General features: G+C 40.2%; 1 protein-coding gene across 1 annotated transcript; it reads right to left on the bottom strand.

The window, feature by feature from the left end:
- Positions 1-1203: 1203 nt before the first annotated feature.
- LOC140227397 (mitochondrial import inner membrane translocase subunit Tim10-B-like) lies at positions 1204-5473 on the bottom strand. Its single transcript, XM_072307804.1, has 2 exons — positions 5050-5473; positions 1204-2092 (listed from the first exon to the last, which is right to left on the bottom strand). The coding sequence occupies exons 1-2, from the start codon at positions 5118-5120 to the stop codon at positions 1900-1902; spliced, it is 264 nt and encodes an 87-aa protein (XP_072163905.1). The 5' UTR covers positions 5121-5473; the 3' UTR covers positions 1204-1899.
- Positions 5474-15400: the final 9927 nt, after the last annotated feature.

The raw sequence follows: 15400 nt of genomic DNA, 5'->3' as shown, positions 1-15400 counted from the left end.
TTCAAATACTGCAGGGTAAGAAGTTAATAGATTCTCAAGTTTTTTGTCTCACAGTCAGCCATAAATGTACATTACTACAGTAAAGGAGACCCTGTCTGGTACAAGCGTACTTTTACACAAGTCAGTACACTGTAACTGTGAGGTCCACATAGTAATCTCCTGCCAGTCTTTTTGTACAAACCTGAAGATTGTACTTTATCTGAAAGGCATTTGTCATATTATGACCCAAACTCCTTGCAGGTTTAGCATAAAAATCAGATCTTCTGTTTCTGTTCATTGCCTCTAAACGCCAATAGAATTAGAAACAGTGGAATTTGGCTCATGTCATTATCCCCAATGGGCATTAACTAAAAGCACAGTCACTACAGTGGACTCCCGTTATATCAAAGTCCTCAGGACCGGCAGTTTCTTTGGTTATATCGAAATTTCGTTATAACCAAACAAATAAACAATAAAAAAGATAAGTCGATAATGTTGCGGCCTGAATTTTTATTTTGTAACCGGAATTTCATTATAGCCTGGTTTGTTATAACGGGAGTTCACTGTACCTTGTACATCAAACTGGCAAACTTGCAATTTGCACCCCTAATACTGTTCTTAATGAAACTGCAGCAATATATATTTGGGTTATAGAAATGAAGCTTTTTTAGGGTAATTTAAGATTGCAAAGTTGCCTTTTCAAGTGATAAAACAGCAACTCTAAGTGTCACTATGCATCCTATTGTTGAGTATTTTCTAGACTTTCAATGACCACACCCCTTCTACATCAAATAATTTGTACTTCATAGAAACATATAGGTCAGATGATCTCAGCTCTTTTTTTTTTTTTCACTAGAACGTGAAACCATCTCTTTGACATTTATTCAGAACTTAGATCACCAATCCTCACAGTGAAGACAATTGTCTCTCCGGGGTGACAAAGAAAGCTCTTTGTAATGAGATTTGTAAGGTAAAGTTAAATGACATAGGTGAAATGCTTTTACACTTATAGACATCATCTAAAGCTTTTATGCAAATTCCTCTTTGAACAACTACATGACAGGCTCTCAAAAGCCATATCAGTAACTTCAATACACAAATCTCCACATGTACCCAATGAATCATAAATCCATTTGAAGAAATATTTTCCAACAAGATTCATACCAACTTCACACTGTCAATATGGGAACAACATACCGGTAACCCCCCCCCCCCCCCCCCCATATTGCTCCATTCATTTTAACCAGAATTCTGAGCACTGCACAATAAGAAATATGTGAAAAACATACAGGTTAATGTTTCATTTCATCTCTCAGTTTAGATTTTAAGCCCTGAAGTAAGTTTTCAGAAAGAAGAATAATGATGTGAAGAGAGAGAGAAAAATGAGAATTTTGTAAGGAGTCAGCTGATAAATGCTCATTAACTGGATTCAATTAAGTTTTCTTTTAAGTCTGAACACTGTCAATAATAGTTCTAATAGGTTGAAATGATTTAAATCAATTAATAGTTTAATTTGGGAATTTGAGACCAAACAGTCAAACAACAGTAGGCCTACTGTCTTCCTGATAGACACTACATTGATCATCCAATTCACATCTTTGCCACTCTTCAATGTATGATTACCTGAGATAAACTCTGGTAATAACTTGCATGTGGTCTTGTTGGACACTCTCCTAACTCTTACTCTCTGCATATGACCAGAATGCTTTAAACTTTGCTTCCATGGAAACAGCCACATGGAAAACAAGCTTTCTCCCTGGTAGTGTTCTCAGTGCATGGCCCTTCACTCCTTCAAATACCTCTCTTCCAATAGCACCAATTCAGATGATAGACTGCCAGGTTTTGTCACTCTAATCTCTTCACCAATCCTGATCCTGTACTCTTTGAAGCAGCAATAAGAGAAACAGCCTGAGCCCTGAGCTAGCTCTGTCCCTGCATTTGTTTCATTAAAGCCTCGTCCTGTGCAGACTTCTCAGTCAGCTTCTTGCCTATACTCTCATGGACCTCTAGGTACTTGGCCACACACCGGTCTATGCAGACTGATTCACCCTTTGTCAGATCACCTTCCTTGTAAGTTGGTGCGATGCATTTCTTCTGACATGCCACTGTCATCCTTAAAAAGGGGGAAAAGAAAAGAAAATCAAACAAGTCAAAAGAAGATGAGGAACAAGTAAGAAATCATGTTTTAGTAAGATCACAATTGTAAACATGCCCTGAAACGGCCTTGCATTGATACATTAGGATAAATAAGTGGTACCTCTAAAAACATACTGTCCAATCCCGACATGATTCTAGACGCTAGCTGCTCAGCTCAGCCCCACCCCAGAACAAGAAGCTGACCGAAAGATCAGTCTGTACCTTGCTGTTGGGGATATGTTCCGTGGGAACTACATCTGGCTTCACAAAATCCTCTCCAGAGGAGGGCCATAAAACTAGTCAAGAAATGTTTTAAAATTTTTCCAGACAGACCATGCAGATGGATTTTTCAGGCTAACTAAAAATATAGCAAAGAAGTTATATCCACACCCGCATTAAGGTTCAACCTCCCATGCCAATGTTCATTCAACCATTGTAACCATGCACAAAAGCATCTACTAATAGGTTTCTGCATGCTCTGCGATGTAGCAGGCGGTCAAATTTTGAACGACGTTGTGCGTGGTCTAATTAAAATTTATTGGCGGCTGGACTTGAACTTGCATTACTGTTAATTTTTCTTCTTTTTCTTCTTCTGTAATCTTCAAAGGGCTATTTGCAGCCTATCACGAAGATGAGTACAACTTGTGTGCACAATGAGAGGAGGGGTGTGGGCTTAGTCACAAGGTGTGATTTTATGGTGGGTCATTAAAAGCTCCTTGAACTGTTCAAGTGAGACTGCACAAACTAGAGAGCTTGGAAGTTTGTTTCACTCAGGTATGGATCTCTGGGCAAATGCAAATTTGTCGATGTTGCTCCTGGGGCGGTATGTTTGGAAGCACATGTCGTGATTTTTCCTGGTCTTAGACGAGTTGATTGTAAAAAAAAAGTATCTGGATGAATTGCAACAAGGTCGTTCATGATCATAAAATTTACAATTAGTCAACCGATCACTCAGTATGGTGCTAATTGTTTACTACAGTCACATCAATCTGTCTGTAGTGGCCACCCACATTGACCCAAGGCAAGGGAGACAAAAAAAGCGGCTGTTACACTAGTACAGATATGTAGTCGCTATAGACAGGGTCATTAACATGACTTTTCTCTTGGCTGGGATGGGCAGCGGCGGCAATTGGGGAATGGGGGAATTGTGTTTATTGTGCGGCAATTGTGCACTTTACGGCTCTATATTATCGGTGCGAGATTTTACCCTAATCGAGCAGTGCGTGCGAATTTGAGTTCCTATCAGGCACCGCGGTTCGATAGCCAGTCTTCCGGCACTGTGCTGTGTACATGTGTGTGAGATTTCGTGTTGGGATGCATGCAGTGTGTGTGAATGTGTCAACGTGCGTGTGCGTGATGAAAGTCCCGATGAAAGCTCTTACGGTACACCACATGGTTGCTCTAACGCCCGCGCCCTTCCCTGCCTGTGCGGCGCTGCATCATATCGAGCGCGAGTTGTGCATTGATTGGCACACAACTGGAACGCAACGAGTGGTAAACTTCCGTGCTTCAGTCATGATTTTAAATGAATGAATTTTGCGTGATATATTAAGCAGGGTATCACTAATTAAACCTATTGCGGAGGGCATATGTCCGCTGCGGCCTTGGCGGAATTATTCTGTAAAGTAATAATAAAAAAACAAAAAATCTTATCTCGATTCGTCAGTCTGTTAGTGTTTATTTCGTCTACACAGTCTACCAGACGCCGTGCGAAGTGTGCATAGCTACCGATTTACAGGCAGCCACTACATGGACACACACACACACAAGCGCAAGCCTCGGATTCGCCCACGTGGTTGGTTTGGGCGATCAGCTAGCTCCGCAGAAGCGCCGTGAGTGAGGCAGGCTTTTAGTGACCTTATCACTTGTCACACGGCGTTCCATACAGCAAGAGAAGCTCGCCAGCCAGCTGCTCAGTGCGGAATGCATGGTTTGTGGGATATCACCTTAGCACACGGTGAATGAGGTACCGATAACATAGGGCCATAAAGTGCACAATTGCCTATTGTGCTAGTGGTCGCATACGGCAGGTTAACTATACACAGCCCAGTCGCCGCTGTACATACGTAGCGCGACAGGGCTGTACCAACGAAGCTCCAAACACGAAGAGGGTCCAACGATAGCATGCGATCGGATTGAATTTTGATACTTTAGATCATTTTTTTGTCACTTCAAACTCATCTGACGAACAAAATGATAATGAGACTTCATATCTATGCTATGAATATTGAAATTTAGATTTGATAACTTACCTAAAATGATGGTTATATGCAGCATGTGTGAACGGTTCACGAACGGTACATCGTCTTTCACGCCAGGCCATTTCCAATATCCGGGAGGTCACATGATCTGAATGCCCTTTCAAAAGGTCGCGCTGTCGACCGTGCTGCTACACCAACACTCAAGCAGCGCATCGCACGCACGCAAAAGATTTCCGCAGAGATCAAGGCGCCATTTTGAATTCTGCAACGATGAACCCTGACGGTGTTAGGGAATCCGCCAGAAAGTATCATTTTTTGGTTTCACGGACTTATCACGAGGGCTCTCAATGGACTTACGAACCTTCTGTAATACAAGCATGCACTTAAGGTGAGTAACGTTTGGTAACGTGTACATTGTTTATAAAGAACGTATAAATTTTCATAAGTTTTGTAGTTGTGTTGTGGTTCCCCACTTTGTAGGTGCCCGCTCGTTGGTCAGACGCTGTATTCGCGTAGCGTATTAACAGCGTCTGGTCGGGCTAACGGCAGGTGGTCTCTATGCCTATGTATGCCTATAATAGTATAATACAGTGCAGTGGTCAGTGTGTAGCCTGTAAACTTTACACACCCGTACCCGTAGGCGTAGGTCCACTGGCTGGCACTAACGTTTAGTGATAGACAGGTTTTTGACTACTACAATCACCACAGCTAGACAATATGTATCATTCTTTACCTGTTGTACATGTCTGCCATCATTTCCACCTCCAATTCTGCCAACAGTTGAAGCTGCTGCTGTTGATTCATTGTCCAGCGAACGTTTTTCTATCGGGACGGCGGTAAATGATGTGGGACGAATACAATCTCCAGCGAAAAACAGAATGCGCGGGACTATTATTCACACCACGCTTCCACTGCACTAACCAGCTGCTAACGTTAGTTGTCAGATTAGACCAGACTAGACTACAAGTATGTGATGTTAGTATACTCACATCACCACGATCATCAGCCGGAGAGATTATATCGAATAATAAACGATGTGAGTGAACACTAGAGACATGCAGTAAAATACGATAAATACCGAGACTGTGAAGCTAGTAATTAGTGCTATCATCACAGCATGTGCCAACCATCAGCTGATTACTCGTTCGTGCACCTCTAACTCTAGCTAGCTAGCTCTGCTGCACCACGGATCTGTGAGTGGTGTGATTGCATGCTGCACAATAATCGTGCTTATAATTGCTTGCTAGGTGAAGTCCAATCTGCAGTCAGGAATAAACAGCATGCACGGTGTTTCTTCGATGAAACTGGTAGCCACAGATCCAGCCGCGACCAAATATTATGGTACCCTCAAAACGAAATGCGTAGGTCTACGACGTTCCACGCTCGTCTCGCAGCTGTGCATCCTTACCCTCTATTTTTTTTTTATCATTATTTTATTGTTAACAATTTGTATACAATGCAGATCATAAGACTTTTGTACAATATAATGAACGAATGAATAGAAACAATGCAACTTTGCAACGGTGACCAAAAAAGAGAGAAGTAAATACACAAATCTGCAAATGGAAAAGAGTGTTATACTGAAAAGCGCAGCTACGTAGCGTAGATCACTCGAAAAACAATTAATTAATTTAGTATACAGATAGAGCATCTAAAGTTCATCATAGATAATATGCGAAGCAATAAATCAGATGCAAAAACTTTGCCCTACATTTTTCCCTTTTTGATTCAACCTCTCCCTCCTCTTCCTCTCTCTCTCTCTCTAAAAGAAAAGAAGAAGATTGAAGAAGAAGAAGAATTTCGTGTGAATGACATGCAGGTCAGATCGCTGATAGGGAAAAACTGGTAAGGCAAATAAAACGTTTTTGTCTTCACATCAACTACATGAGGTTGGCACATTACCACCCTTCAAAACTAAATAGGGACTGTACAGTACTGGTTGAGGTGGCCGGAATTCATGTTTTGAACATTTTTAAGTGAGATAATGAGAAACCTCTTATGAAATATGAAAGAGCATGTAATTTTAAGAAGAATTCTATGAAATATGAAAGAGCATGTAATTTTAAGAAGAATTCAACGTTTATTTGATGAAAATTGGTTTTCAAATGGCTCAGATTAAAAGTGATAATAATAAAAGGCGACAGGCCACGCCTTTTGTTAGGATCTCTTTGTTTCACCTTGTTTTTGGATATCTCAGCCATTTGAAAACCGATTTTCATCAAATAAACTTTTGATACCCCTTAGAATTGCATGCTCTTTAACATCTGATAGAGTGGTTTCTGAATATCTCGCAAAACATTAAAAGCTAAATTCTCACCTCGACCTGAACTGTACACTCCCTAAAGCAGCTCTTCCCAAACAGGGATGGGAAGTGCATGGCAGTAGGTGATATATAGACAATTTTAATTTATGTTATTTTCACAAACCATTCACATGCAGGCCTATCACAAACCCCTCGTGGGGACAAGAACATTGTTTTGCATATGATTATATATATATATATATATATATATATATATATATATATATATATATATATATATATATATATATATATATATATATATATATATATATATAATTACAAAAATTGAACATGGTTAATGGAATTGATGTTTACATAAAATGTTCTGTGGAACCTTAAAAAAGCACAGCTTGTTAAACAAGGTCCCCCTCCTAAATATATATGTATGTATGTATGTATATATATATATATATATATATATATATATATATATATATATATATATATATATATACATTTCATGCAGATGAGTGGAAATTATATACAATGTATTGCAATGTAAAGGGCTGAGGTCAGAGCTAGGTGAGAAACAAAAACAAGAGAGAGGTGGGGAAGGAAGAGAAGAAAAGAAATAAAAACGGAGCCTTCGACATAGGCCCTACAGTACAAGTAGGTGTATACACATCGTTATTAGTCATTTTAAAGGCCATATTGGTCATTTAAAGGCCACATTATCATCAATCAAGATCCAGGATTTTTTTTTTTTTTTTAATCATAGGGATTTGCTTGAATACATCTGGGGCAGATATTGGCAAATTGTTCCAATATAAAGCTTAGGACAAGAATCTCATCAGTGCGTGTGCAATGGTCAATTGTGCTTGTAGTAGGAGGTAGGCCTAGGCCCGGCCCTATAATGGAATAAGTTTTGTTGACGAGTAGAGCAATATGAACATGACTACTTTTCTTATATAAAACAAAAAGGGCAATAGGGCATTTATTCACGCACATTTGAAACATAATACGAATCGAAGATGAAAAATATACAAATCATATCTTCTTCTTTTTTAATGATAAACAATGATATCTCCATGGATACCTAATCAATGTATTTTCTAAAAAAGCAAAATATTTACAGCATTGCAGTAAATCGAATCTGCAGGGGATTCAACCCTCTGATGGCATGATGCTGACTAGCTGATACCAGTACCGTAGTATACTTCAGTATTCAATGGAACATTAATGTACATGTATTCTATACTATAGAATCCTATTGATACGACGCCCTGATTTCCCGATCATGAAGAGGGGTTTCAACAGAGAAACATTAATCTAAACATTAATCTAAACTACCATGAATATATAGATTTAGGGAATAGCTCCGTTATATGGATTTGCAATAAGTGTGGAATGCATAACATTGGAATGAGTATGACGTCAGGGATTGGTAGCGATATTTTGGGATTTTCGTCTGGCGATAACACTTTTGATGCTCTCGACTCGGGCTCAGAAGAGGAGGAAGAAAATGCAGATGATGTCAGTAATACGTCATTCACACAGAGTGATATTGGTTCACCACTTCATAAATGTCTTCACCCAGTAGAAAAGTTGTAAGACCTAGGAAGTCTAACTTCCGATCCATTAAGATCCTCAATGTCAACTGCCAAAGTATTCGCGCCAAAAAGCAGTCTTTCCATCTCCTGACGCAAATACATGATCCAGAAGCTGGTTGCCCAACTCGCCAGAAGCTAGTAAGAAGGAAAATCAACATCTACAGAAAAGCGGATTGGGAGAAATTTGCTGATTTCATGCAAGGTGTAGGCAAGGAAATTGAAGATAAGCTTGACTTTTGCTCAGTGAATGAGGCTTGGGTTATGTTCAAGAATGGAATAGAGAAGGGAATGACAGAGTTTGTTCCACATAAGATGACATCCAAAAAGAATGACATACCTTGGATTTCAAACAAGATTAAAAGGTTGATCAAAAGGAGAGATAGGTTGAACAAAAAAGTCGGAACATGAAATGGAGAAACCACGGGGTAGTCCCTTTTCAATTGGAGGAAGAGTTGAAAGCAGTTAAGAAATCACTGCAACAGGAGCTAAGGAGGGCTTATTGGAATTATGTGGAATCTCTTTTTTCTATCGATGAAGATACCACAGAGTTTGAGAGTATGAAGATATTTTGGGGCTTCATCAAACACAACAGGACTGATAATACAGGATAAGGGAACTGAAAAGTGATGGTATTACGATCACTGATCCAATTGCAAAAGCTGAAGCATTGAACCAACAGTTCAAAAGTGTTTTCACCAAGGAAACTCCCATACCGAATGACTTACTACCGGAAACCTCAGACTTTGAAGAAATGGAGGATATTTTGTTTACATCAAAGGGTGTAGAGAAGTTGCTTTGTGGTTTGAAGACATACAAGGCCCCTGGACCGGATGGTATAACTCCACGAGTCTTGAAGCAGCTGGCAAAAATTCTGGCTCCAATTCTTTGCAATATATTCCGGTTGTCATATGAATTAAGTGAAATACCAAATGATTGGCGTGAAGCAAATGTTGTACCAGTCTACAAGAAAGGTAATCGATCTACTCCTGTAAACTACCGCCCCATTTCGCTGACATGTATTTGCTGTAAACTAATGGAACACGTTTTAGCCAGCAAAATTATGAAGCACGGGGACGAAAATAACATCATTTTTCCCCTACAATATGGCTTCCGTAAGAACATGTCATGTGAACAACAATTACTTGGTTTCACAAGCGATTTACAAAGGAACTTGGATGCAGGTCGTCAAACGGATGTTATAGTCATGGATTTTTCAAAAGCTTTTGACAAGGTTGGACATGAGCGGCTTTTACGTAAACTGGACTACTACGGTATCAGGGGGAAAAATCTGAAATGGATTCAAAGTTTTCTCAATGGAAGAAGTCAGAGGGTTGTTTTGGATGGTATTAAATCTTCTTCAGTAGCGGTAGGATCTGGAGTGCCTCAGGGATCGGTTCTTGGGCCTTGCCTCTTTCTGCTTTACATCAATGACTTGCCTAGATGGTCTCGCGTCAAAGGTTCGCCTTTTTGCCGATGATGCAATTTCTTACATGACCATCGACAATCAACATCATACGCAAAATCTTCAAGAGGACCTAAACAAAATTGGTGACTGGGCGAAAAAATGGATGATGGATTTGAACACAGATAAGTGCAAGGTTTTGACAATATCCAGGAAAAGAAGTAAGGTGCAACACGTGTATCATCTAAATAACGCCCCTCTTGAATCTGTTGAATCCGTGAAGTACTTAGGTATACTACCATTACTTCTGATTTGAAGTGGACCCAACACATCAATAATACTGTCAATAAAGCCAATAACGTGCTTGCATTTCTAAAACGCAATCTTCACATAAAATCTTCTGATGTTAAAGCCACAGCTTACAAAACGTTGGTTCGACCAATTGTTGAGTATGCTTCTACAGTTTGGGACCCATCCACCAAGAAGCTAATCCACCAAGTGGAAATGGTCCAGAGTTCTAAGAGCTGCGCGATTCACTTTAAATCTCTACCATAACACCTCAAGTGTCACCAAAATGCTACAAGAACTTGATTGGACCACTCTGGAACAGCGCAGAGAAAATGACAGGTTAATTATGATGTACAAAATACACAATAATCTTACTCCTCTTTCAGCACAGGACTATATCATCAAACAGGCTACTCAGTTAACGAGAGCCTCGCAACCACACTCCTATCAGGTACCGTATTCGAGAACTGAATCGCATCGCCATTCGTTCTTCCCAAGAACTGTAAGGAACTGGAATTCCCTGTCGTCAGACATTGTTTCTGCGCCATCTGTGGGATCATTTCGAAACCGTCTAACGGTTGATCACAGTGGCTAGTTGTTTTCGTCAAATTTTCTATGTGCTTGTAAATATCTGTAAATAAATTGTATTATAATGTAAATAGCACCAGTCTGCAAGAATCTTCAGGCTATTGAAGGAGGCAGACTTAACCAGAAGAAGAAGAAGAAGAGAACAGCAGTGATCCAGTTCTCGAGATCTCGGAACAAATTTCGCTCAAGAGATAGTGACGTCATTAAATGCATATTCATATCGATGGTCCCTACTGACTTGCAACTAACGGGTGTTTACTCTGCACCGCGCCAGTGGACTTCCCCATCCCAGATCCCAAGCGAGCTGGTTCTTTATAAAGGAATTCGTTTTACGGGCAGGTATGCTGTGTGGGTTATCCATAATCGCGAAAGTTAAGACCTTGACTTTTTATTGTGTTTTGAAAGCTGTCCGTAATCGTAACGAGGTACGAGTGGAGAAAGGAAACGCAGCAACCGAGCCATTCAGCTACGTAGCTGCGTAGGATTCGGTCGCAGAGGCCGAGGGGTCGGCAGTCGAACAGTCTGGATCTGTGTCAGTGCAGTGGTGATGGTGTTGATGAGTTTCCAATTGGTGGGACTGAAGAGATTGCAGAGGAGACCTCATCGACCAGCTGCACAAAGAGAGCGGCGATCTTTTCCGTCTAACCAGCGGGACTGGTTCGGTTTAAACACTAAAAAACTAAAACGATCAGTCTAGTCTGGCCTAACTAGACTTCTATACACAGCCCAGTCGCTGTACATTCGCATAGCGTAACAGCGTCTGGTCGGGCTAGTCTGGCCTCACTCACTCGTACACTCGTGCATCAACTTCGAGTGGTAAGCAGTAGCCAAATTAGTAATACCGGTAGTTCCTTGTTGCGATTAATATAATGACAATGTCCTTAATGAACGTTATTGTTAATGTTCATAGTTAAGTTTAGAAAATTCTAGAGATCTAGTGTCTAGGGTGTCGGGTACGGTGCTGCCATGCAACTATTGAAACTTGCAACGAACGCAAGGGCACAATCTCTAACGGTTACCTAGATCCATTGATTCCAGGTGCAGGCCAGGGCAGGGCCAGGGCTAACTATACACAGCCCTGTCGCTGTACACAAGTGTAAGTAGTTAAGTCGCAACATTTAGCGCACGGGGTCTGGTCGGGCTAGGCCAGGGCTAGTAGGGGTAACCGCATCGCAGCAACGACCCCATACGGACAAATACGTACCATACTATGTTACAGCGCCCCGGGACGGGGTTAGGCCAGGGGTATTTATTACAAGCATGGTGTCACCGGACACCATGGTATTTACAGGAAGCGCACATTTTTGCGTACTAATGACACTCTGTATGCGCGAGACTTTCTAGATTAGCCTCACACTGTCACAGAACTTTGTGTGGACCGAAATCGCAAAAAACGCAACATAAAAATGTAAAAACATGAAGAAATTCACATTTTACCTCAAATTTATAGTTGAGTGACCCGCACCTCGTCATAGTTAATATTTATGCATGTTTGAATCACATTTCACGACTGAAATTCTATGAAATCCCACTCGCATACAGGAAAAATGCTGAAGATGCCAATAGAACCAAAAGTTCACTGAACAATATCGGAAAATTCTCGCTATCGTCCTCAAACGCAAACGATGCGGAATAGTTGTGCGCTAAGGGGCCCGCAACTCGTCACCCGCATGTGCATCTCCCATAGACAAAGCACGTAAACTAGAAGTAGAGTCTAACCAGTTGTCAATTTCTCTTTTATCGCGTGCAACTGTTCAAAATGTTCAAGACAGACATTTTACCATAAAATACGAAATTTGAACCTCATTTGCCGATTTTTTCTTTGTCATCCGCTCAGTGAGAATGTGTACGGTGATTTGTGGGATAAATTGTGATTCTGGTGCAAGGACTAGGTGCGAAAGATGTCGATTATTTCATTGCGAAAATAGTGTCCGGTAATACAATGCGATTTTGCACAGTGCAAAAAGACAACTTTTTTAGAGGGGTATGTTTGAAGCATATTTTCTAAAAACTGGAATGAACAATTGACATAAGTTGGCTGAATTCGTAATTTCCATGAGTCTGTGAATAAGTGATGTTATTTTTAGCCGAAATTTCATCCTCTGAGTACGGAATTCAAAGCCACAAAAAAAAAGCGTCCGGTAATTGGATGTCCCACCCTACGCTATTAAAATTACTCAGTCACTTTTATACCTGGAATGGACCACAGTTTTTCGTTAGACGAAGTAGCTCTAACTGTTTAGATCTACCTTCAAAATTCGAGTCAAAATTTATGTGTCTTATCTTACTCTCGAGTCTTAGATCACTACATCAGAGATGTCTCAGCTCACACTCAGTAGAATCTTACGCATTATTGATCAACAAAAAGTACAAAATTTCTTTCTGGGAGAGTCCTAACCGCCCCAGTGACCCCAACACATGTACTCTATCTACAGTACATAAAATACTGACTGTTTAGTTACAGCGCCCAGCACCCAGCCGGGGCCGGGTTAAGAGAATCCCAACTCAAAATAGAGACAGACAAGGACTTCCCATCTTTCTCTTGCATTCAAAACCATGTTTTCAGTAAGGCAAATCCTGAAATCCTTAATTCAAAGTTCGACGTTCGAACTGCACGCGCGTGTGGACGTACATTAGCTTACCACACCATGGGCGCGGCATATGTCACTTTACATGTGGAAAAAAAAAATGTGGAATATTAAATTGCGTATGTACACACAGCATAATTCTTTGCGGATATAGAGAATATTGCATGGTAAAAATTTACAGAATAACTGAATGCGTTTTTTCCCAAAACAGCATGTTTGGGGCTTCATATTCTACTGTTGTCTTCCCGGCCCGGACTCCCCTCTACACTTGTATGGGTTGGAATGTTGCTTAGGCAATCCAGAGGTTGTTGGGCAATCCTGGGGTTGGTTGTTGGGCAATCCTTGCTTGGGATTGATAGGCCTGAAGGCAGTATGGCATGGGGGGGGGGGGGGGGGGACTGGCTTGGGACGCGTGAGGTAGGGCCAGGGTTCTCATTCTCTCACCCTTTCCCTTTCTTGTCGCTCCGACTGAGAGAGATGGAATCAACAACCCACCATCCATTCTACAGAGTGTAGTGAGCACTTTGTCCATGCCATATCTGCAGCGTGCAACCATCAGTATTAAAATTATGTTAATTTGCGTAGCGTGGAATCTTGAATACAGGTAACACTGACCTTACTGTTGAGAGTTTTGTGTGTTTGTGTGTGCTGTCTAACTGAAAATGTTGATAAATTGTGTCAATTTGAGGTTATGACTGTGCATGGACCCTTGGCTTTTCATATCAACTGTTGCAGTGCTACATGTAGGTTGCCTTGATTACCAGTCGATGTGTACATCGTAGTTAGATTCTAGACAATCCAAGCACTATATACAGCTGTAGAGTGTATAATTCCTGCCTCTCGAAAAGTATTGTGTTCTTGTAAATATTTACATTGTAGTACCCCCACATCTTGTAGGCGTACATGTGAATTGACCTGAATCAGAGAATGGCCATTAAACAGTTCTTCATCTCAACCAAATCCTGCACGCATCTCCAACCATAAGCCGCAAAAGTTCATTTTCAGTGATGTCACTTACCTAGATACAATGGTATTTTGTGCCACATGTCTGAAATTTTTTTGCTTGCAATCAATGTTCGTCAATAAGTAAAGCAAAACCTTTGCTGGTAACTGTATTTTATAACTTCTCTCTGATTTATTAGCTCTCCACCACTGTGAAAGTGCCAGGTCATCCTTGACCATAGTCAGAGGAATTCCCTAGTCTAGTGCTTGTGCTTGCATTACACTTGGGCCATAGTTCCAGCATTAACCCCAACTCTGAGTGGAACCTGTTTTTCGATGGTTGACCTAAGAATTATGGTTTACATTGTACTTTAGTTACAGTTTTGAATGTCTTTGTATCAGATGAATCAAGCTCTGCTGATTTATTGATAATTTTTGTTTTCTTTCCTATCTAGATACCAGCCTCTAGAAATTAAGCTTGGTGTTGGTGTTTTAATGCTTACCATATCTATTTCAAAGTGCAAGTCCATCCCCATTCCAAATGGTGAATTGGTAATGTCATCACCCCACAACTTGCCAAATGTTGATTTGTGCATGAAATCTCTTAATTTCCAGTTTTAGAGGTTTAAATGCAGTTACATGTATGTCTAAGTCTCAAATCCTTATGTATCGCATACATTTATCTGACTAATCATTATTCTAAGTTATAGAATACAGTAAAAACTGACAATAAGTGTCCCTTTGTTGCAGAATGAAATTTAAATCTAAATTTTCATTATTTTTGTACGTGATCAGTGTCAAATTGTGAGGTGAAGGCATTATCAGCTTACTCACTTGAATATATTCACATCAACTGTTAACAAGCTATTTTTGCATATTTAAACAAATCATTGAAATTTGATTAACAATGTTTATTCCATGTTTTTCATTTGACTTTGATAAGATTTTCATTGTTGTGCTTCAATCTGTACTATTTTTCTTTTTACACTAACTTTTTAACTGAGTCCAGAATTCCTATCTAATCAGCTTCTTTTCTTATCCAGGTAAAAGTACATGTATAAATTTGGTGAAGGAACATCCTGTTGCCATGATTACAATCCTGAAATTTTGAAGAGGTTTGCCTCATTCTAAGCATGATAATGGAACCTGAAAGAATAAAAAAAGAAATAAGGAAAATCAGAGAAAGCCAAAGTTAGAAAATTGAGTACCCTGTTACAAAATATACAATCTCAAATGCTCTCCACTAGATACAAGAGATCATATTTTGGTGGGAGTGGAATGAATTGCATGCAAAGGGCTTATGTAACTAGCATGTGTATCATAATCTAGGTCGGTGAATGGCATATAAATCGTGCGAGCATTGTTTGTTTGATAGTGAGTGAAGTTCCAGTGAACAAAGTGCAGAGTGCTACATACATGTA

This window comes from Diadema setosum, chromosome 4 (assembly GCF_964275005.1).
Source record: "Diadema setosum chromosome 4, eeDiaSeto1, whole genome shotgun sequence".
Taxonomy (NCBI): Eukaryota; Metazoa; Echinodermata; class Echinoidea; order Diadematoida; family Diadematidae; genus Diadema; species Diadema setosum.
This window is presented reverse-complemented; position numbering and strand designations above follow the sequence as displayed.

What these genes read in the sequence shown, in the direction of transcription:
- LOC140227397 (XM_072307804.1), bottom strand. Translation starts at nt 5,120, where the DNA reads ATGAATCAACAGCAGCAGCTTCAACTGTTGGCAGAATTGGAGGTGGAA. An exon ending in ATGGCAGACATGTACAACAG is followed by an intron (nt 2,093 to 5,049) that starts GTAAAGAATGAT and finishes CCCCTTTTTAAG; the next exon opens with GATGACAGTGGCATGTCAGA.